A 24,943-nucleotide genomic window follows, 5' to 3' on the forward strand; every position below is an offset into this window, starting at 1 on the left:
ATAATATTTGGAGTCTTCTTTCACTGGTAGCATTTTACTTTAATTAATTTAGTAGGGATCTCCTTACTTTTCACTATTTCATGTGGTTGCTGTTCTATGGAAGTATGAGTTGCTTTCTTTCTTGTGAAGAATTTCAAATACTTGCTTTTGCCGATGACAAGTTATCGAGCAGCATTTAAAATATTTGTACCCGTGTATGTAGCAATAATGATGAAAATCGCTGTGTGTGTAGTATAGTATTGAAAAATGTATAAACAACAATTTTCCTCCCAACCATTGCTAATGCGATTTTGCATGAACGTCTAGATTAACTCTTCAGCTGTGGCATTGGCAGGTGTTACTTTTTGTAGGTCGGTGTTTTCCCTACAAGAACGGTTTGTTTCACAGCTGCTGTGAACATACAGATTGTCTGCTTTCCCTCAGGTAGATGGGCTGGGAGGGTGAAACAAGCATTTACAATGCAACGGTCTCGGCATTGTTAAAGTTAGAGCTATTGGCATTGCTCATGACATTATTTTTGTTTATGTTTTTGTTTTTAAAACATTTAAAGAAACGGCATCGTTATTTACAATGTCAATAGCTTAATCACTCTCAAATGCGAGACCTATTGCATTTGCAGCCACACACAGAGCCACCCACACAGCCACCCACACACACAGAGCCACCCACAGAGCCACCTACACACACACACGCAGAAGCCCACTGACCTATTTACATTATGTGCACTTTGTGATCTGCATGGTACATGTTCTTTGCTGCAGGCACATTAACCCTATGTGCTACCTTTCCAGAAGTCAAAACTTCCACTAGACAAAACTCCGATCTCTCTCTAGGAAGAACATTAAACCCCAAAGACAAAAATGATTTTCTTTTTTAGATCCATTTCACAGGGGAGCAAATAAAAGAAAGTAGAGGAAAGAGAGTGAGAACCCCATCTTGAAGTCAAGGTTTTCAGTAAGAGAAGAACTGCTAGACAGAAAGAGAGGGAGGAATGAAAGAGTGGGGGGGGGGGCAGCTGAAGCGTCAGAGCAGAAGCGGACACTGTATTTTCCTTCTCTAAGTAAGAAGGAAAAGACAGAGTCCTGTTACTTCTCTGCCGCCCGTCCTCGAACGCCAGGAAACGCCGAGCTTGAGGGATGAGGAGGAGGAGGAGGGGAAAGAGTGGGGGGGGGGGCAGCTGAAGCGGCAGAGCAGAAGCGGACACTGTATTTTCCTTCTCTAAGTAAGAAGGAAAAGAGAGTCCTGTTACTTCTCTGCCGCCCGTGAACCATGTAAAATGCAAGCAGGAACAACATTGTTACCTTAACGCTAAGATACGAAAACAAAAATAGCGCTTCACTGGCAAACTCTGTAAAAGTGGCGCTAATGTGTTTGGGTGTTAATTAAAATCAATCTTGCCAGTTTGCTACCATTGTCTTACTTTATTTATTTTTCATATTTTTAACCTTTTATTCCAGATGCTGCACCTTAGAATTAAAATACGACATTTCCAGCAAAAATTATTTTCTTTTTGGGATCCATTTCACAGGGGAGCAAATAAGCGCAGCCGAGACCTAAAAAGCATAAACCCAACCCAACACCGGCTTGAGAATGCGTGCAGTACATACTTGCAAGTCATTTGCAGGAATGTTTGTCATTCGTTTATCTCTGACATGCTCATGTGTCATGTCTATAACTGCATCACTTATCTGCCTGCGACGCTTACGTCAATGAGCGTACCTTACTATGTATTAAACTCGTTAGTCATGTGTGAGGCTCATAACTGTGCATGCGTGTTTGAAGTCTATGTGTGTCTCACTCGTGTCTGCTAACATGTGCCAAACTCATATGTGTGTCAGTCACATTCATAGCTGTGCGCGTGTTTACCATTTATGGCCTGTCACACAATCATAGTGTAAGAGATACGTGCTCGCATGTTGTGTGTACTTTTCTTTCCATAATGTAATGTATGCATCTATACATATACGTACCTATCACTATTGTAAATATCGCTTGCATGCCAATCTAGTGAAGGGGTGGGCTCTGGGTGAGAGGGGGCTGTGGGGGGGTTGTGGTGAGACACGCGACTCCGGTGCTTATGGCAGCCGGTGAGGCCATTTTGATGAGCAGCTGCTGTCAGCAGGGGGGGAAGAGGGGGGGTTAATGACACGACCCCTGCTCCCCCCGCACATAGGCCAACAATAGGGCTCATACCTGCAATGGTCAGGCTCCAAGTGTAGAACTCCATCGTGTAGTTCATCTACTGACTCAGGAGCTCCAGCATCTTTCCCGGGTAGCCCAGGACCAGCAACGCCATCATCGGATCTGTGCCGCACCTCGTACTGCAGAGAGCGGGACAAACCCCGATCCCTGAACCACGGTGTTACAACGAGCTCTGCAGACACACTGTGTGGTCTGCAGAGGATACCGCGCAGCCGCTGCACCTCGCCCCTTCCCGTCTGAGGATTCGGATGGTGGCTCCCACACTGAGGAGCGGGCGCCTAGCAGCCAATAGCAGACGCACGGGGAGCTTAGTAACGGCAGCCGTACCGCACATAGGAAACGCCGAGCCGAGCCTGGCAGCAAGGAAGAGGCGACCCCCACGTCCCGCTCCCTTCCGACCGCGCAAAAAATGGCCGAACCTTCCAATGTAAAAAAAAAGAAAAAACACGCCCACCACGTGTAAAAGTGGTGAACAGGGGAGGGGCTTCAAAAAAGCGAAAAAAACAAAAAAACACGGCCGAAAACGACGGGGCTTGTTTGGAGAGACAAAGCTCTTCTCCAATGGCTGACCAGCATTTAAGAGGCCAGCCAATGGAGAAGAGGGAAGAAAGAGGAAGAAGAGGGGCGGGTTCAAGCCCCACTTCTGAAATCATTAAATCTCGCGAGCGAGACTGCGCAAGCGCAGCCTTCGCTAGCTGAGACCTAAAAAGCAGCTTCTCAGGTGGGCACTGGCAGCGAGGAGCATTAGATAGGAGGCCCAGCCCACCCCTTCACTATCTTAACTTCTTTGTTCCAGAGACTGAAGCAGGGCGGGCCGGGGAGGAGCTTGACGCGTACGAGCCCCAGAGGCATCACGTCGGAAGCTCCTTGTTCTTTCCTTAGGTCTGTTCTGGGGAGTAGAAAGGGGGGCCAGGCCAGTGGTAAGGGTTGAAATGCAGGGACATATTGCGTGTAAAAGCAGTTGCACTCGCACATAAGAAAACAATGACGTTATAATGACAACAGGACGTCCATCGATCTGGTTAAAAAAAAAGAAAAATCAAGCTGGAGACCTGTGACTGTGTTGGGAGAGCAGGGAGAGTGGGGTGGAGGAACAGGGGAAAAGACACAAGAATGAAAGACAAGCGCGCGCGCGCTGGTAAAAAAAGTAATAGTAAACAAGCACGGGAGTTATTAGCCAATTTAATTATATTCATAGTGCTGACTGTGTAACGGAGGAGGCCTCAACAGGATTCAAATAATCAATTTGGCGTTCAACTCACTGGGCCATCTTGCATTAAGCAAAGGAATTCTAGTGCTTAATCAGTTTCTAGAGACATGAGGCGCTGCACTAAAGAAAGCTGGAAGTACTCTTACTCACATCTAGTAAGAATACAGTTCGTATCTGGCCCCAGAGGGCAATACAAAAGGATCATCACTGGAGACGAGACACATCTAGCACCGAGAACTGGGTCAAAGCTCTACAAGGGAAGCTCTGAGGAACAATTATACGAAAGTATGTGAAGCGAGAATATCTATTTGGAATGCCAAAATGAAATGTTACAATTATACCTTATTTAAAAAGCACGAGAGTTGTGTGTGCGCGAGCGCTAAAAGAATTTTTTTTTTTTTAACAGCACACTACGGCCTGCTGCAGTATAGAGAGGCGGGGGGAGTGGAGGCCAGCATGAGCCTTGACAGAAACCCACGGCCAGCAGAATGACGCGATCTGTGGTGGGGGAGGGGAATTGACATGGCGGCTGCACTCAAGCTTGAGGACAGGAAAAGCCTCTAGCAGCACTTTTAAAAGCCCGTTTACTAAATTTCTTGCAGAGCAGTGCATGTGCTGGCTCAGCAAGACCTAAAAATGTGCCCAGTTCAAAGTCTTAAGATTTATTTCACTGTATGCAGTTTGGATTTGAGTCAACTTGAACAACAGTACTTATCTGATGTCCTGCGCTGTCATCATCGGGCAGATCGTGTGCAGTGATGTTATCATTATGCCTTTTAGTAGTATTAAAATTTGAAACAAAACCTACTTCTTTTTGGTCAGAGTTTTTGCAATCCCATGTATTCAAAATACCAACCACCAGTCCCTTGGTGCACAATGGTGTGTTTCTATTGAAACACCAGATTTTTGTTTAAGCAATATGTGTAAACGCTTAAACAAAGACCTCACTAATGAAAGAAATCTAAAAGGATCCATCTTTTCGGCTTCCTCGGAGGTAAGAATTGAAATCCTTCTAGAGTCTTCAGGCTTGTCAACATGGGTAAATGTTCAGTCTGTTGCTGCCACTGACACTGAGAGCCATGGCTGCTAGAGTCTGCCGCATCAGTTGCCTCTTCAGAACCGCACGTTTTGGCAAGGAGCCTCTCGCTGGCAGGGGAGGTGACTCGCAGGCTGCTGTGGACTTGTCCCCGCTGCCCCGCTTATGCCAGGCAGTTCTTCCTGGGGTCCATCAGCAAGGTAATCTCCGGATCTGTGATGCGGATAGTCAGACTGGACAGTTCAGAATAAAACTGCAAAGTCCAGTCTGCACTTCGGAGGTGACGGTGCTCACAGCAGAGGCTCCAAATGTTGCAGACTCGGGGTGGTACAGTGATATCCTCGCTGCCTGGTACAAACAGAGATGTGGCTCTAAAAGCAGGAATAAACTTTTGAAATTCCAAATGTATTCATATATTTAAACAGTTTCCTCTATCGCGAACATGGCCGAGGACTTTGGACCACTTTACAGGAAACGAGAGTTGGCTACAGAATTTACAGCAAATAATTAAGTGAAAAACATGCAGAAAAGCAGTGCTCTTAAAATGCGGTTGGACAGATGCACAGTGCGGTGTGGGAAGTGTTGTTGGGGGAAGCCGGGGAGAATAAGTGAAGTGGAAACAGCGCCGTGCACTGCGACGATGAGAGGGCAGACAGGAAAACAAACAGGCCGAAAAGCAGCGCTCTTAAAATGTGGTCGGGAAAATCCATAGCTATCGTGCCTGCAACAGCATGTACGAAACAAGCGAAAATGAAAGCACAGTAAACTGAAGTGTATGCTAGCAGTGGGGAGCTGGATGGCCAAGAACTGTCTTAAATTGAACTCGGACAAAACAGAGGTACCTCCAAGTTCTGGACCCCTGCCTGATGGCCCGATTCTATGGGCACGCTTCCAGTTCCAGCTGGAAAGGCAAAAAACCTCAGCATAATACTCGACGACAGATTGACGTTAGAGCATCAAATAACTATGTACACCATCAGAATGCTGAGGAAAGTGTTACCCCTGCTGCCCCAGGATAGTAGGCATATGGTGGTCAGGGGGCTGGTTTTGGCTAGACTGGATTACTGTAATGGACTCTATTTGAACGTGCAACAAAGAGCACTGAGTAAATTACAGATTCTGTAGAATGCGGCAGTCCGATTACTTACAGGCTCCTTGAGATTTTCCTCGGCTACTTTGGAAAGAAAAACCCTGCACTGGCTCCCTGTCAAAAGCCGAATACGTTTCAAGGCATTGTCTATGGCTTTCAAGGCTCTGCATGGCCTAGGCCCAGAATTTCTAAAGGACTGACTACAATGGTATGTCCCGGGAAGAAGCTTGCGGTCAAGAGAGGCTAAATTGGCCTGAGTCCCGCGCATTAGGAAAGCTCGCTGGGGTGGCAGAAGTCTTGTCTATGGTGCCGCCAAGGCTTGGACCGACCTGCCTCTCTATCTGAGGACCATGACAGATCTTCTGTCATTTAGAAAGGAACTTAAGACTAGGCTTTTCCTCAATGAGTAACCCCTGTCATCTGTCTCTTAAGTCTCTCTGACTCAGGAATTCCAGGATATTCTAGACAGCGCCAGGACACCCTCGGGTATTTGTCATGCTTTACAAATATCAATAACATAACATAACAGTGATAATATGCTGGACCACTAAACGCTCTACAGCTCTGTTCGTATTTATTTCAATTTATTGCCTATTTTTCCTTCGGACAAAACAGAAATTACATCATCTAGCCCCCCCCCCCCAAGATGTCAACATGTCCTGGGCATCAGGCGATAGGAATTCCACACCCCTGAAACATATGCAAAGCTTGCTATGACAATGGTTTCCTATCCTACTCCTGAAAATGAGACCATTCTGTAAAGTCGTAAATGAACACCAATTTAATGACATCAGGCCTTGATAAATTCTGACTCACCAGAGAGAGTGGGCGAGTAGATTTATCAGGTCTAGCTATATTTCAGACCTACTCGCCCGTTCTGAGGAGTTGACAAAGAACAGGTGTTCTGTTGAGTCAGAAAGTGAAGGAGCAATGAAGATGCCTTTAAATCTTGTTTTTATCTTGTCACATTTGCTCTGTGTTCAGAGACAGAGGTCAAAAGTCAGTTGACAATTACTTTTCCTTCTCTGACTGCAGAGTTCCAGGATTATGTAAAGTGAACTGTCTGAAATGCTGAATGAAGTGCAAAATGAAAGGCTGTATGGTATCAGGTTTTTCCTAACACACATTTAAATAGCTAATAAATTAACTATACAAACAGTTCAAAATATATTTCAGGAGTTGTGAAAGCCCATTCTTTGTACTTCTGTGTGATGAAAAAAATATTTTATTAGGAGGAAAAACAAATTAGAACACTTTACTTGGTGATGCGCAAATGATAAATATGTTTTCTGAAACCCACTTTTCATAGATTGTTGTTAATACACAATATAGTTTTCATCAGTAAAGCTGCAAGGTAGTGAGAAGCTTTTTGTCAATTTCTTGGAAATGTACGGTCTATAAATGAGTGTCCTACCACATCATCCTTTAGTAATATATTTATTATTAAAGTAAGTGTTTAAACATGAACTGAGAAACACTCCTGGCCTGATGGCAATGCTATTAGTAAACTGAGAGGAAAGTCAGGAATCATGTGTACCATATATGTGGGCTAGATTCTTATTACAAATGGAGAAAACGTTTAGTCTATTTAATCAAACGAGTGTTTTTGTACAGCAATAATTCCGAACTAGCATAATTGAAGGTATACTCATATGTGAGAATGAAGAAAAATACTACTTAGTTAAATAAAATATTTACCAGTGATCACACAATTTGAGACCAGTTTACAGGTCAAGTACATTACAGTTAGGTTGAGCATTTTATTCAAGTTACTCAACCTGCAGGATTAGTAAAACTTACGATTTGTCGAGGCCTGCCTGGGCATTGGGCGATAAGAAATCCACACCCCTGCCCCATGGAATTTCTAATGGTAGCCTTGTTTACATCTTCCTCACTTCAGTGCATGGATTGCCTCCTTCCAAACACAGAAATACAGGCAATACAATGTCACTATTTTGGAGAACGGTCCTCACTCCAAATCTTGTGAAATGCCATGCCAGGGGCATCCAAAATGTATTCCACTGGCTTTGATGTTGCGGATCATTCTCACATATTCAACCCAGTACTATACATGTGCTACACGCACTGCACACACCTGGCAAATATAAGGGATATAATGGCAAGATTCTAGGTATACATATAACAGCTGAAGTGTACATGAGAGGTGCCAGTAAGCATCTCTCCCAGTGATACAGATGGAAGGCCTGGTCACACTAGATTACAGTATGCTGCCATAACCGCTTTATGTGCTATACCTTATAGCAAGGACAGTAGTACTCTGCCCACCATGGGGCCCATGTCTGGTGTGTCCCTACGGTCACAGGACAGATTCAAGACCCCGCAAAGTCAGGGTCAGCCCTAGGCCTCTAGGCACACATTTAGATGAGTGTCATACTCAAAATAAAAGTCAGGATACCGGATATGCATGAGGCCAGCATGTTCATATATCATGCTGTGGATATTCCCACCACAGCTCTAAGGAGCTCACAGACCAACTGAATAACTTGAACCCAAAAGGACACATAACTGAACCCACACACATCAAAGGGCATGCATTAGACTAGTTATGGACCACTAACTTTTTGGTCCATAACTTAACTGTTAAGCCATGTGTTTGGTCAGACCACCAAACAATACATTTCACATTAAATGGTCTATCCATAGTTAAATCCTTGACTGCCCCGAAAATATCGACCAGGAACTGGAACCGCGTCTGCTTGCCAAAGTTCCTCAACACCCTGAAATCCACACTTCCACTTAGAACAAGTAATGTTGACGAGTTGGAGACCGCTATCACCAACTGGCAATCAAGAACTAGTGAGATTCACGCCCCGCTACAAAGGAAAGAGAGAGGTATGAGGCGGCACGAGGCCTCTAAATGGTTTACCGTAGAGTTAAAATCAGTAAAACTTAAAACCCGCCAGGTGGAACGGAAATGGCGGAGAAGAAAGGAAAATGTATGAAATAGCTCTAACTGATTACAAAGCTGCCAGCTTGGAGGCGAAAAAAGCCTTCTAAACTAACAGTGTTCTTAGTTCTGAAAAGAAATCCAAAGACATTTTCAAGATAGTCAAAGAACTTTCCAACCCCGACCGCGTCACACTGGCCATCACTTCCTCCCAAGCCTTATGTGACGATCTGAATGCTTTCTTCGTGGACAAAATTATGGCTACACAGAACTCCATCCCTCCAAGCTCACAGGATTGGAAATCATATCAGCAATTTACAAACTCAACAACACTTTTTAGCTTTCAGAACATTACCTTAGATTGGCTTGCAGAATTAAGAAGCAAGGTGAAATCTGGCTCCCCCAAAGACCCCTGTCCCTCTAAGATACAAAAAGACATTCTTGCACAATTCCAAGATATCTTTCTCTCCCTGCTCAACCTCTTCCTGGAGCAAGGGGTGGTCCCACGTGCTTTCAAAGAGGCAGTGCTAGTCCCGCTTCAAAAGAAAGCCAGAGTAGATCCTAATCTACTGAGTAATTACAGACCCATATCGCTCCTCCCATATCCTGCAAAAGTGCTTGAAGCACACGTAGCAAAACTCCTTTGCACAATCATCGAAGAGACTAAATTCTTGGACTCTCACCAGGCAGGTTTCAGACCATCACACTCGACTGAATCAGTCATCTTAGGCGTAGTGGATGACCTGAAGGAGGGAGCAGACAGGGGATGCACAAAGGCATTGGTCCTCCTTGACCTGTCTGCTGCGTTCAATACCGTAGATCACACCATATTAGCAGATAGAATGGCAGCGGCAGGCCTGAGAGGCACGGCCCTGGATTGGATTCCTACGAGACCGCACCCAGTCTGTTAGGCTGGCACCCTTTAATTCAGCCAGGGTCAATACAACCTGTGGTGTACCTCAAGGCTCGTCCCTTCCCCCCCACCTATTCAACCTTTATAACTGCCCCCGATCCACTCCATCCAAAGCAGGAGAGTAAAGATATATAATTATGTAGATGATATGCAGCTGATATTCCCAATAGACGAGAAGGAGGAATCTAAGGCCTTGTTCCAAAATACCATGATTTTATTAAAAACTGGATGAGTCATAACCATCTTAAATTAAACTGACAAAACAGAGATAGTCATTTCTAACAACAGACTCCATCATTGGACACCAGGACACTGGCCAGCTGCATTGGGCACTCCACCTATCCCTAAGAATTCTGTCAAAAGTCAAGGCATCAAAATCAACGCGAACTTATCCATACATGAATAGGTCAGCCGGTCACTTCCTCCTGCGTTTATCATCTAAGGACTTTCAAGAAAATCAGGAGATTTTTTACTAGGGAGACAAGAATGGTGATCATGCTGGCCTTGATTATGTCCAGACTGGATTACGCCAATGCTACCTATGGGGTCTCCCTGCCAATTAAACCCATAGATTGCAGTTGATTCAGAATCAGGCGGCCAGATAAGTTTTCCAGCAACGGAGACACTGTCACACTAAGCCACTAATGACGCAGCTTCACTGGCTTCCTGTGACCCAGCGGTCTGCCGTTTAAGACATGCTGCATGATTTTCAACGCGCTCCACGAGACGGGCCCTAAATTTATTTCCACAAAGATTTCACTGTTGTACCTTCCCAAATGGAATCTCAGATCAGCCTCAATGAATATGCTGACTATCCCTAGATTTAAGCGTAAGAGAATGGGTGGTTCTCGTTTCTCTATACTCGGGCCCAAAACTCTGGAATTCCCTACTGATTGATATCAGACTAACATCTGATTATATTGGTTTCAGGAAAAAACTGAAAACTTGGCTGTTCACCCAAGCCTACTGTTAGAGTATACTTCATAAACATACTGTCTGTAGAAAACCAGAATGGCTTTAGGAACCTTTATAATCAATTTGCCACCACTCTGGGATGTGCTGGAAGATTAATGTTTCTGCGCATCTTTATGAGACCAAAATCTAAGACCAAAGAAAGGCATGTGAGACTAAATATTGTGAAATGGTATTAATAAGGGCCATTGGAGATTTGTGTAGTCTTAACCTGTCAAAGTTAGCCAAGCAAATATGAAGAAGCCATAATTATTTAGGATCAAAAAACCATAGAAGGGGGTTTAACCTTAAAGTCAGTCAGACCTATAGCTCATGAAGAAAACATTAGCCTGGTTTATTAGAACAGCACAGATGGAACAAATACCAAAATAGAGCTCACGGCCTCACTGCTTGGCCAACCTTCCCCCCTCCCCACCCCCACACACACCTTAATAAAACATAACCATCTTCTACTATGACTCTGTGCTTAAGACATCTGTTTGCGAACAGTCCTGCTATGTGAAAAGGGAATGCTGGCAATCCAAGAACAATTGCACTGGTCAGACAAAATGCTGTGCTTGCTGGCTGCTGCGCACCCCAGCACGACCCTACCCAAACCACATGAATCGATCATGTGCATGCACACACATTTGCTTCCACTATATATAAATATATTGGTTTTGACAGTCCTTGTTATTTATAATTTCACGTATTTACGTAAACTTTTTTAGAAGACGCACAGTACCAAGCATGACCTCAAAGATAAAGGCAGGTGTGGTGTATTGGCTTTCTGACATATAGGATGCTGTGTTGGATGTTACCTCCCCACGTGCCATGCATTTTGAAAAAAAACTGTTGGCTCTGATCTCGGGTCACCACTTATTTCAAAATCGTCAGAGTTTCTAGACCTGGTCTTCCATGAAAATGACTATTAGCACGCGCGTCAGTATAAACGGTTGTATGAAAACAAACCATCACCGTTTCAAATCATATAACACGTTAGGCTGACGGGTGCAAGCACAGGACTGGAATCTTGGTATACAACCCTAACCTTATCCTAAGTGTCAACAAGGTTCAGCGCGACGAGCATGAAAAATGTTAAGGTGACAGTTATGGGGTTGGATATTCCCCAGTGTTTCTCCTCCATCACTATTGCAGACTTCAGTATGAGGCGAACTATGGTGAAGACAGGGGGTCTGGTTTGTTATTTTGCTCTAAGACTCCACTGTGGCAGAGTAATGAAGTTTACAAGCTCCAATCCCTCACCCTTTACACTCACCGCTTTTAAAACCTCGGGTGTGTCCCCAGATCCAGGAGGGAGATGCAGTAGGCGGAAATACACTCGTCCAGGGGCGGGACTTAATGGAAACACTGCAGTGACAGCACCGGAAGTTTGTTTGGATCATAGAGTCAGACGTGGCGATAGATCGTACGCACTCCCTAAAAGGTCTGTGGCCAGCTAAGCCTAATACACATAACTAAAGCAGAAAACAGGCTACGTGTCTGCATTCGAAATCCGTCCTTGCATAGGAAACCTACAGGCTGATTGAAACCGAATGCTATTTTCCTGCGCCTTAAAAGTTGGGCAAATGATAACACTAAACTCACGGTATCATGGCCCCTGTGGCGTTTATCATATTTACCTCCTTTAGGAACATTTAGAGCGCTCTGAAAACATATTGTTGCTAACCAACTTCATTGGTAGTTTCGGAAAATATTTCTTACTTGTATTTTTCGCTAGCTTCTGAGACCTTCCCAATCCAAAATGGCCTACAGGCTCTATGGTTCGAGGAAGGCTAGACATTACGGCATGTACACTTCTGTGACGACAGAAGAAGGGCCAGAATCCGTGTTGATGACTGGCATGCGCATGGAGTTCTGAAGGTGCCCGGTACTAACAGGCAACAGCTGGGTTGTAACAGAGGGGTTCGTGGGCATTAGCAGAGGATAGATCGGCGGGCGCAGAATGGTAACCAAAGCTTGCATAGAATATAAGGGGACCATTGGGGGCAGGTTAGTGCATAGTTCTCAGTTGACCCGCAAGGGCTCTCTTCATGTTTGTTCCTAACTGGAGGCAGATATGCAGCAGCAGTGTCATATGGGTATAGTGCATTTATTATCACTTCCGACTCTTCGTGGTGCTTTTTGATAAACCGATGGGATATTCAAACATAACCTAGACTCAAGACAAAACAGGTGCTCTGTAGTAAAATCTTTTGGAAGATACAGTTATCTGTGCAAAGGAGAGAGAATTTGAAGTGGTTGCAAATCGAAAAAAATCGGAACACTTTTTTGTTGTTGTAGCATGACTAATATGCGCAGCGCAAGAAAGAGTCTATAGAGTCCGAATCGCTGGTAGAAACTACTCGGTGGATAGTTGGGAGTTTAAAAAAACAAACTCCAGGTTGCACGAAGTGTTCTAAAAGTCATAGTCTAACACAAGACCATTGCATCGCAGGTATTACCACTTCTGCCACTTCTACATTCTAAATAGATGACCGATGAAAATGTGCGGAGTGCTCTAGGAAACAATAAAGCTAAACCCATCCACGAAAGTGGAGTGGCTGTTTTCGATGAAGTGAGGGACAATCTATAGCATGGGTAATCGCAAACATTTTCCCAGGGGCCAAAACGTTGGACTTTGATGTGACCGAGGGCCCACTAATGCCAGCTGGGTGGTGGGAACAGTCGCGGGCGTGGGCACTGGACGGTGGGGAGGGAGGGAGGGGGCTAGGGAATAGGGATGGGGGAGGGGCAGTGTTGGGGGGGGGGAAGGGGGGGAGGAAACTCTAAAGCGGAACGCAGACACCCTACTATGTTCGCGGCAAAAATACAGATCGAATTATGGTTCAGTATAATGGTACCCTTGATGTCGCTGCCCGGCCTCCGGGATGTGGGCTTACAAGCTGTGTACGACTGCCTAAATGACCATGTGAAATATGGCGCCGGCAATAGCGGTGCAGGAAAATCAAGAATGTGCGCTGCTTATTATATTGTTCTGCAATAAAAACGGTTTTAAAAAAATGCCAGCTGGGTGGCGGTAGGAGGCCAGGGGCATAGTTGGTGTTTAAGGAGGTGTAGGGAAGTAAAGCTTATACATCTAGGGGCTGAATTGTACAATACTTCTCAATGCACTGATCATCTGTTGTACTAAGGTGAAACGGTTCTGCATGTTAATGAAATTCACTTTTTGAATTCTGAAGTGATTTTATCATATTTTTACATTTTTGCTGCAAGATGTCGGTAAAATGAAGGTGACCCTAAAGTTAAGGGGTGCAGGATACCATAGTTACTTCCTTTCTTTAACTGGTAAACAAATGCTTGCATGTTTATTTAACATTTTTTAATAACAGTGCTGAGACAAGGAAACAACAGCCCAGTGCTGCTGTTGACTAGTGGGCCACATGTGAAGGTCAGGAGGGCCACATGCGGCCCCCGGGCCGTACTTTGATTATCTCTGATCTATAGCAATCTAGATTTGTCATCAATATCTTTTTATTTTGAGATTTGGTAACAGCTGGTAAGACTACTACAGCAGTTTTCTTTTTTTAAAGCTAGCTCGTCCCAGCTTCAACAAACCGTAGTCCTAGTTGCTACAAGGGGGCGATCCGTAAGGTACATCATAGAGTGTCGTAGACCACCACATTCCCCCTTTTTCATGCTTTATCTTAGATATACACCTATAACTGTAGAGATGAGTCGACGCAGCAGATATATAATATTTTTAGAATTGTGTGAGGGCTCTTTCTGTAGGGCGCCAGGAATCTCTCTCTTGGCACAAAGATATATTTTGGACATACCTACATATCTTTGCTGATCATGATGCTTCATAGACATTGGCCATATTACTCAGTTGCCAATACAACAGATTTGTGCTCAACATTAGGGACAACGATTCTCATCCCCTGGCTATTTCTAAGGCACTAAATGTTGTAGGGGAAATTGATCTGATCGAAAGATTCTTCACATAATGCTGCTATTATTTAACCTGTCATTAACTTGGTTCTTAGTTACCTGGTGTAATTTTTCAGGTAGTTAGTTGCATGGTACGAGAACTTAAGCAGATGCCGGGGCTTTGTTAGCGTGGTTGTTGAGGCCAGATACTTCTCTTCTATTCTGATTGTTCCATAATGCCTGAGCTGGTTCGACGTGATAGCCTGTTCTACCTAAGCCTTTTCATCCGAATGGTTAACCTTTATGGCAGCATATTTGATGGGTGTTCTCTTCATTTAAGCGCTTATATATCTTACGACTATACGCTAAGCATTTAAAACCGCACATCTCATGGATGCCTTTTTCACTCGGTCGGTTGTAGACCTTCACACTATGTGAAACACCAGTGCTGTGGTGGAAAAGATGACCGCACCTGGTTACAGATGGGCAGCATGAAGAAGCAGATTGGCAACAGCAAGGGGATGGGTGGGCAGTAGCAGACAGACACATGCTTGGGAAATCAGCCTCAAGAGGAGATGGATTGGTAGCAGTTGGTGTATAGTAGTAGGGACAGATGTATAAAAAGGGATAGTATCTGCGCTGCAAGTGGTATATAATGGTCTTCGATCTGTTCACCCATTGAATAGCGTCCAGGTGTGCATATATATTAAAACAAACTTTCTAGCATTAATGCAATTTGTGAAATTGTGCACATAAACAGTGGGTGGGAGAGTGCTGTATTTCTGTGAACCCACAATGACTTATGTCAGTCCAACAGTATCATTCAAAACGCAGAACATTTAACAACTAGAGATTTGACAAAGTAAGTCGACTTTTTTGTTTGGGGAAAGAAAAACCTGCAAAGAGAGCAAAGCAAGTCTTTAAGACTCAGAATTTCTAGAATAACATCTTGATAGAAACGGGATCACTGAGCAGCAAACATGTCATCAATGTTGGTGTGAAATCAAATCTAAGTAAAAAAAAAGGGTGAGGGGGGCCTGGAGCTTGTTTTGGTCCAGTGTCCGTGCTCCACAAATGACTGTTAAATCATAAGGGCCACTGTTCCATGTGGAGGGTGCAAGGTGTCACCTTGTCAAGAAGGAAAGATGTAGAGTAGGAAAGATGAGAGAGGAAGAACGAAAAAGAGAGAGGCACAAAGGTTCATCCCCAGTATCAAGGATCCAATCCCGAAGGGGAGGGCCAAATCTAGCCTCTTAATTGCCCTCGCACACCCCGAAGGATGTCATACTTCATCATCGGGCTCTTGCTCTTCGTCAGGCCGGCGCTGCAATGCTCGACCGGCCCCCGAAGGGTCGCTTTGACGGATGTCAAATCTCCCATGCAATACATTTTAGGCAGAAAGCCATGTTCCCAATTAATAGAAGCAGAATAATCAGATAATCTATTTGACCAAGCTTTAGTATAGCAACAACATCGATGATTGCTGAGCCTATCACGTTTGAGCTTCCTGACTTTGCTTTGAATGGAACTTAGTTTTATTAATTGGTGCCAGTAAAACAAAATTGATTTTGCACACACATCTCACTTGTGAAGCAAGAAATAGGCTGAAAACTAATGTGGCTTCCACATTTTTGCCTTTGCAATGTAGAAGCTGCAGTAAGCCAGATTCAAAGCTTGTAATCCACCTATTGATCGGTTCATAAATCTTTATTTACTTTATTTCGGCCAATGGACATAAAAGCAATGCAATTAAAATAATTGGAAAAAGAAGCACAATACAACTAGAAAATATACCAATACCTTGCATAAAATATTAATAGAAGTATCCACTGTTGGCCTAAGAACACAAAGCACACAAACAAATACTTCACCATTGACAAAAACCTATTATGGTTTGTCATGCCTACAAGTTAGTTTTATACATGTTGTGCTGTAGTAAGGTTGCTGGAAAACTTTGGACCAGAATAATACCCTTTAGAAATTGGGTACCCCGATAAAAGCAAATTGCTTGGGGTGTGGCACTACATTTAACACACAGGGCATAGAGATTTAGCCATGGTAAAACAAGATGGTTTGGATACAGGAATACAACTAGGGTTCTGTACCCTTCCCTGCCGCACAGACAACCTTGCTGAGTAAAGTGCAAGTGCTTCAGTTTACATTGGTAATTTAAAAGTATTGATCGGTTAGTTACCCACCACCATGGTGACTTGGTCTAATGCCATTTGATCTGCAGACATATCTGCACCCTAAACCACACCCCATTCGGGTAGTGCTGGCACTTCAAAGACATATCCCATAACTGATGTTCATTTCACAAGTTAGTTTAACAATGAGGCTTTATTAACCAGGCTTTAGGTTTCCATGTAGATGAAAATCTGCCAGTCCATATTTTAGGATTTAACACCGGTTTAGCTTTACTTGTATTGTTCTATATTGGACAGACAATGTGGCAGCGTGGCATTTTCAGAGATCTTGGTGCATTAAATCACATACTGTACTGTGCGGGGGGCTTAGTTTGTTAAAGCAAAGACAGTTTCCGGACAATATTAAACATACTAGAGACCTGTGATGGAATGAGAGCTGTATAAAGACAGATAAAATGATTGATAGACAAATAGATGAATTATTATTTTGTTTGAAAAACAGGGAAAATTTGAACTGCAGTAAAGGAGTGGGATCATGCAGTCCTGCTCAGTCATACTGGGTTATCCTTACATGCCTTCATGTCTTAAGTAATATAATCCACAGTAAACCACGCACTCTGCCTGAGAAGGAGTAAAATCAAACAGTACACTGAAGTTCAAATAATTCTCAATTAGGACCGTGCCATGTATCAGATAGGCAGGTACAAATAGAACTAAAACGGGTGTCTTCTCAAAAGCTCTCACAAACTCGCACATTGACCAAGAAGTACCTGATTAAGTGCCTTACATTTTGAACCTGGAGTAGTTAAAGAATAATTGTATTGTTGATTATCCACACCTGCAGTTCCGATAACATTTAACAAACTGAGATTTGCTTTTGTTCTGCAGAAGGTAGCTTGTATGTCGACGTGTTATCAACTCCTAGAGGGCTGGAAAGAGCATAACATTGTTAACATTTTTAGTATAGCTTTTGAAATGTTATACACTAGTCAAAACCTAAAGAGTCTTCATCTAATGACACTCTGACCTCAGTTAAAACGTGCAGGGCGTAACCATTGATTTAAGTCTGTAACATATCGGGGGCATTTTGTTCGCTTCGGGGGGATGTTTAAACGTTAGAAATAGCTTTGGGTGTTGTATTATTTGATGTGCAAGATGTTTAAGGGGTTTGATAGATTTAACAAATTGTTGATGTAAGAATAAGTGTTATAAAGAATTGTGTATGGCTTGCTGTTTGCTTTGCTCTGGGTGCATCTTTTTGGATCGCTATTTGGTGCTGTTGGGCTCTGATGAATGTTAAAAAGGACACGCGTGAGTGGTAAAGGTGATACTCTTTAGTTAGTGCTGCTGATTAATGTTAGTGAGTTTCAGTGCTGCACTTGTTTTGGTTCCATGTGTACATTTTGCCCCTGTAGTGACTCGCCAGCCTCTTAGAGCTTTGCAAGTTTGAGATATCAGAGAGGATGGGGGAAAATGACCTTAGAGGATGTAGTCAATGTGCAGTTCTTAGAATTTGGGACCAGTTCTTGGGTCGATGCTACTCAGAAGCTCTTGAAGGGCAGCCAGACAAGAGGCATGCAGGAGAACTCTGCTACATTATCCTGTTTTTTTGTACAAACTTGTTTAAATGTCCTTGTGGTGAGGTGACAACTTTCCTCCCACCCCAATCAAGTGATTGCTGTTCTTTCACTGTACAGGACCAGAGAGGTAGCTCTGCTGAGTATGCCTGGATCCTTGTTCGCCTTCAGTGCCTGTTGGAAATTAACAGGCACTTGCATAAGTGGTGGCAAATTACTACTTTTTGTCTTAAAACTCTGTTAATAGTGAACCTCCTGTCCACGTGCGGAAGAAGTCATAGCAGCCATGGCAGATGCGTGTCGTTAATACAATGTAATACGTAGGGCGCCTCTAATACACATCAGCTAAGTGGTAGTTACTGCTTTGTAAAATGTATGTTCTTTGCTGATGGTGTTATCTCTGCAACTGACTCTTCCTCATCAAGTGGTGCGGGCCAGCCAAACACGATAGGGTTTCCAATGAGTGTTTATACGCTCAAATCAATAAAGATGCATGTAGCATTGCTGGGAGGGTAGCAATTCATGCACTAGGCAACCATATTCATTGAGCAGGCGTGAAAAACAAAGTGATGGATCGAATGCTTGATTTCATATTAACCACTAGGAATTGTCCCTCAGCTGTGAGGTCCACTTTGAGTTTCTAGAGTCTCATGATGGACAAAATAGAAAGAACAGGGATGTGGCACGAGTGATTGCCAGTGGCTGAGATTAATTCAAGAATGACATACAGCAGTGGTTCTTATCCTGTGGTCTGGGGATCCCGGGGGGGGTCCACGAAACCTGCTCAGGGGGTCCGCGACTGCATGGGCTCAGAAAATGCGTTGACGCAGTATCCCCTGCTCCAGTCCTGCACAGAGCCCTCACGTCTCTGGCCAAATTTGGCAAATTCATGAATATGACACAAAGGGTCCTAATTGAAAACAGCACAGATGAAAATTGTGCGGTTGCAATTGTTGAGACTCCTGTAGTAACAGGAGACGAACAGTGAGGATTCCCCTCCAGAAAAGGACCGCATGGTCTCCACAAGACCTGTAACGCATTAAGTGACTTTTTTTGTCAAGAACATATAAGGGACTGGGACTTTTCTAAACGTAATTTCAAACCAATGTATTTTAGAGTAAAACACACATTTTACAAATGGTCCGAGACCGGTGTTCAAATGATATTTTTTTATTTTGATATACAATTTGATATATGTGTTATAATGGTGTGAGATACGTATTTATACAATAATTTTGATATCGTACTGCAACTTTGCAATGAATTTAAGTAATTATGCAAATAAAATAATACTTCATTCATTCAGGGTCCGCGACTGATTAAAAAATTAACAGATTAATAAAGTTTATGTAAATAAAGAAGCAAAATGTAAAATTGGCCTTTTTAAAATGTTCTGTTAATGTGAAGTAATTTGATATTGAAGGCTAAAAATGTAGTTGATATCCTTAGATTGATTAGTGGAACAGCGCAAGTACATCAAACAGAATATGGTATGGTAATGGGTTGCCTTAATTAAATTTAGAATAGCTCCTCCCATCCCATTAAAATGTGATTTTTTTTTTTTTTTATTATTTTTTTTATTTATTTATTCTATATATATTTGTGAAGTAAATAACATTTTCATCATTTGTATATTGTTATGAGGTTGAAATCATAAAAAATACTTAGGCCGGGGTCCCTGACTTTCAGTAAGGAACGAGTGGGGTCCCCAGACTCCAATAATTAGTCAGTGGGGGTCCTAGGATTCCAGTAACGATTAAGTGGGGGTCCACAGAAGTAAAAATGTTAAAAACCACTGCCATACATGACTTTGTTCTTGTTACAGCATATACCCTGAGTGCAAATATTACTATGTCAAGACATGGGTCCCATGCTCAGTGTGCCAATGGACTCAAACTATAGATTACTTATAAAGGCTAAATGGCCAAAACCAGTCTGGGATTGCTTGTGTTCCCTTCTGGAAAGGACCTGGTCTGGTAGTTTAGGTTGGACTGTTATTGGAGCAAAGTCAAGAAGAATTTGCATATAATTAGTCTCTGTTTAGAGTGACATAGTAGGCAAACAATGATGGACTGGGATGCAAAGTACTTGCCAGTGACCGACATGCCATCATTCCAGCCATCACGTTTTACTTATTTCTTGAGTTATTGGTGACACAGAAAGTAACATGGTCTGCTTCTGGGCATATTCATACCACTTGGGACTACTTCTTAAAACAACGCAAGATAAATTGAGTCACTAATGAATGGACCACGTTAGCAATGCCTCTTTCTAACTGCATATAAACTACTACTATTTATTAGAATGTTAACAGTTTCCTCTACGTTTTTTATTTAAATTATTTTTCTGTGTGATAAAATGGGAATTTCTTTTTGTCATTCTAGACATTAATTTCCCCGCATTTCAATACAGCAGAAGTGACGTTTTTTGAGTCCAGCTCGTACACATTCTGCAGTAGACGTCTGATGCTCAGTTTCTTCACCTGTCAGCACCTGTGAATGTATTTCCATTGCTAAGAACAGAAACCATGGCTGAGCATGGTGCTCACCTTACATCTGCCTCGGCCATCGATGACAGGCCCTCCATCTTTGAGGTTGTTGCCCAGGATAGCTTGATGTCGGCGGTCAGACCAGCACTGCAACATGTGGCCAAGGTATTTTCATAAATCCCTTCTGCAGACCAGGTGACGTCTCATGTCGAACTCTAGGAAGAGCTTGAGGATGGCGAGATCTATGGATTTTGATAACTTGCAATGAGCATGTTTTATCTTTATCTAATCCAGAAAAGTCCTGCTTTAGTAACAGGCACAGTACAATCAACAGGCCAAGTGCAGATCGGTAGCTGGTCCCAAAAAGGGTGAAAAGCACAACGTTTGCTAAGAAATTCATTAACAGATTTAGGGATGTCATGTACGTAAGGATGTTATTTCAAGTGTAAATCTTGCCCTCTGATCGAGGTGGAGGGGTGGCTGTGGTATACAAGAACATCCCTTCTGAACATGCATTTAACTCTAACTCCAACACCCAACTCATAATACTCCCTGCACCGGTACCCATCCCCGTCTGAAAACACCCGCATGGCCGTAAAGTTCTTCCTACTACAAATCACACCCCTCCAGTGTTAGCTTTAAAGCTCTGTCCTGGTACTGCTCACTCCATTTAACCAAAGCTTTTTTGGAACGTTTTTCTTTTGTGTTTTTTGTACTTTTCAAGATTTCCAGCCACACCAGAGCGAGAAATGATTTCTACCTCTGGTCCAGGGCAATTCACCCCTTCCTCTAATAACTCTGTGAAACCTAAATAACATTGCTATAGAAATAGTGCAGAAAACCAGGCCAATCCATTATCCCACCTTAAAAAGATTCAATAATCGTGTTACTGTCGCCACACTGGATGCTGTAACCCTACCTTCCTTTTCAACAACTTTATTCATTCACATGCAAATGAAAATGCTACACCAGAACTCCGGATTGTACACATTTCTTCCTCTGCATACAATCACACACTGTTCTCTGATTTATGTCATAACCATCAATAACCACACCCTAACACCTGCCAGCCAGTTACGTACCTCCTCTGTTGAGTCCGCCCAGGTCTTCAAGGGTCCTCGCACACAGACTTTACACACTACACTCCCTTCAAGAAGACATTAATGGTTAACATCACCCTGTTTGCTGATTCTACTTGAATCTCTGTTGTGCGTTATCATTTCCTGTTGAATATGTACATTTTTATTGTTATTTTAGCAATTACTTAATGGTCCGATTAAAAGTATGTATTTTGTATTGTCACTCACCATTTGTCAACCCTATCAACATTTCTGTTTCCTCCTGTTTGCCATTATCTTAATATATGTACAGCATTTCTTGTCCAACTACTCCTGCGGTTCAGTATATAAATAAGGAAGTGCAGACCCCACAGCCCTGGGCAATCTCTGTCTCCCTTATACTGAAGAACCTGCTCTGACCCAACCGACGCACACAACTGTGACTCCCTAGAAGGCCTCACATTGAACTTCTGTATCTGGAAACAGTAATCACTGCCCTACTGAAGTTCCACTTTAGAAGACCACAGTGTCTTGTACCGAGCATGGCATAGTGACAGCACCAGCCGACATTTGGAATGACCTGTTAGTGGCTGTTGACACTAACTTTCTCACAGTGTTGATCCTCCTCGATCCTTCATCTACATTTGACCGAGTTGATCATTTCAATAACCTCCAAGCAGTCCCAAACGTCTTGTACCACTTGGGAGACATTGGCTCCATGCTGCTTCATGGCACTTTATCCTGTTCTTTGGCAAGACCCACACCCTGCATGGATGCAGTGGCATTCAGGAAAGAGGCCTGACAGCATCCAGAAGCGACCACAGAGATGTGTAGGGTGCATTCATCATAACTCCTTTTAGTGGCCGGTCTCCGTATTCTGTTAACTTTGGGAAAAAAAGGCGAAGATTGAGCTTGCTAGAGCAAAGCTTGCTTGTAGGAAAGACCTACACTCTAGAGGCACTTTCATACAGCTCTCTGATTTTAAAACACTTGAGGATGTCGCACATCTGAATATTTTGGTTATAACACAGAAGGCATGGTTCCCAGTTCATCTGGCTGACCCCATAATCTCAACACACCAGCACAGATAATAAAGGTAGTGAGCCCTAACCAATGAATTAATATCACATATCTATGAAGGAATCCTGAACGTGAAGCTGGTGAGTGTTCTACTTGGTAGGGCTGTTGGGTTATTGATCTCAGGACCCCAGTAACTGATGAACAGTGGGTCTTCTGCTGCACACAGTCCAAAGAGGCATCATGTAACAGTAGATACGGGGCGATGCATTATAAATATCTGCATAGAGTTTATTACATGCAGACAAACTAAAGTCCTTTGGTTACTGTGTTAGTGCTAGCAGTGCGAGCCGTCAATCCCTTGGGAAAGGTGTTGGGTAGGAGTGGAGTGGGCGCTGGTACAATGGGACGTCCCTGCTATGAGACGCGAGTGCTTTGGGTTTGCTCCTTTCACGCACTCCCGGGATAGAATCTGTAAATCCTCAGCACCCTGTCCACTGTGAGGTATAAGGTAGAGCAAAGCGGGAGAGGGGTGGGTTTGGGCAAAAGTGAATAGCGTATCGAAACAAATCGTAGTATTGTTTTACTCCAAATGGCAATAAAAATGTGTATATATTTTAAAAAAAAGCAGTTCGAGCTGTCATCTCTCAGAAGCAGATTTCAAGCCAAGTCTTTTCTTTGGTGTCGGATATAGTTGATTATTCATTGGTTCCCTTCCTATTGATGGACCTGTTAAGTTGTGTTAATGATTTGCCAGCCTGCATCCATAAATCTGCTGCAGTAGCCTTATTGTTGGCCATCAGAAGAGTACCAATGAAATCGACAACGAAGTAATGGCTACAAATGTAATGAGACAGCTGACATACATTCAATGTTATCCCTTGCAGCAGGCCCCACACATATATAGAACCCCCTCTATATGTACTTACTGAAATATGAAAGGGAAAGCAATAAGGTAACCTGAAAAACACTTGGTCTCGTCTTCAGTGGATTTGGAGCTAGTATGAAGAAGTTCTTTAATGTGTAGTGAGGCCGTACAGGCAGTGGGTCAGAGACTTTGATGAATGTGGTGCATATGACATGCCCTTGTCTACCTTCGTTGAAGAGTGTTGCCTATGGAATGGTTTAAAGTACCGCCCAGTAAACATTAAGGCCTGGAAAGCATATACGCTAATGACATGATCAAGTGTACTCTCCCCAAGTGAAAGGCAAGGCTTGGGATCTGTCACTCATTGCATTATGCATTCTCCTTCAAAAGGAGAGCTGTGTATAGGTCCACAATCCGGAAAATGCTATTGGAACCCTTTGGCTCTCTTGAGCTCATAAAAATAATCAGTTGTTATTCACTAAACAAACAAAATAAATGTAATTTATTTTCCTACAAATCTAGCGATTGAGATCACATGAGGTATTGAAAGGCATTTTCGGGGCTTGCTTTATAGGCCATGTTTAAGACGAAAATAATCATGGAAAACAGGGGTTGGTCTGTAAGGGTTGATGGGGAAGAAAATGGAGACTAAACATGAATTCCGAGTAGCAGACAAAAAGAGCAAAACTCTGAAGGAGTGCAACATGAAGACTGCATAGTTGGCATTGATAAACAGTGGTTTTTAACACTCCTACTTACTCTAATCTTGTTCTTTGTTGTCAGGTCCTTGCGGAGACCAACCCTGCTCGATATGGCTCCCTTTGGAGGTGGTTTGATGAGTTCTATTCCTTGCTTGATCTGCTTCTTCAACAACATTACCTAACCAAACTTAGCGCATCCTTCTCAGAGAACTTCTATGGTCTGAAAAGAGTGGTCCTGGGCGAGGACACACGGAGACTAGCTGGTGCTGGGCTACCCAGGACCCACTATTGGAAATCCCTCATCTTCCTAGTCTTGCTTCCCTACCTGAAATCCAAGCTGGAGAAGTTGGTAACCAGACTGCGAGAGGAGGATGAGTATGCTATTCACCCACCGGCGTCTTCTTGGAAGAGGTTTTATAAGGCCTTTCTTGCTGCCTACCCTTTTGTAAACATGGCCTGTGAAGGCTGGATTCTGTCACAGCAGCTAAGCTACATTCTGGGGGCTGCTCAGCACCATTCACCCTTGCTGAAACTGGCAGGTGTGAGGCTGGTCCGACTGACCCAGGAGGATCTCTTGGCCTTGGAGGAGAAAGGAGGTGGGGAGGCGGCTCTCCAGCCAGTTGAAAGGTAAGCATCAGGGTGCTTCTTGGATTTCGGATACATTTTTTTTATCTTATTGCTAAATTGTAGTAGCAGTGCTTTTAATTACATATTAACATCATAGTCCAACATTATACAGCAAAATATTGCATATGTGCCAGTGCGATACAGCAATGGGTACAGTAACTTGGGTGGCCTTGCAGATTAAAATATTGAGGCTCATTATTGTAATAACATAGTATGTGATGGTTTGCAAGACCTAAAACTGTAGAATGATGGTAAA

General features: G+C 43.3%; 2 protein-coding genes across 7 annotated transcripts in view; one reads left to right on the plus strand and one right to left on the minus strand.

Annotated features, from left to right (window-relative positions):
- The window catches only part of AP2B1 (adaptor related protein complex 2 subunit beta 1), a 575,856-nt gene extending 564,138 nt beyond the window's left edge, over positions 1 to 11,718 (minus strand). For both annotated transcript variants that reach the window (XM_085649631.1, XM_085649630.1), the window contains exon 1: positions 11,590 to 11,718. The gene's annotated coding sequence lies outside the window, so the exon portion shown is untranslated. The remainder of the gene's footprint in view (positions 1 to 11,589) is intronic.
- A 399-nt stretch (positions 11,719 to 12,117) lies between these two features.
- PEX12 (peroxisomal biogenesis factor 12) overlaps positions 12,118 to 24,943 on the plus strand; it is a 58,294-nt gene continuing 45,468 nt past the window's right edge. Inside the window, exons 1-3 of one of the 5 annotated variants that reach the window (XM_085649632.1) lie at positions 12,118 to 12,279; positions 20,313 to 20,581; positions 24,143 to 24,687. In XM_085649632.1, coding sequence (XP_085505758.1) covers positions 20,456 to 20,581; positions 24,143 to 24,687 — 671 coding nt within the window. In that variant the 5' untranslated portion in view covers positions 12,118 to 12,279; positions 20,313 to 20,455. Of the gene's footprint in view, positions 12,324 to 20,312; positions 20,582 to 24,142; positions 24,688 to 24,943 lie in introns of all 5 variants that reach the window. The other 4 variants (XM_085649635.1, XM_085649634.1, XM_085649633.1 and 1 more) reach the window with 4 other exon arrangements.

Source organism: Triturus cristatus, chromosome 3_2 (assembly GCF_964204655.1).
Source record: "Triturus cristatus chromosome 3_2, aTriCri1.1, whole genome shotgun sequence".
NCBI lineage: Eukaryota > Metazoa > Chordata > Amphibia > Caudata > Salamandridae > Triturus > Triturus cristatus.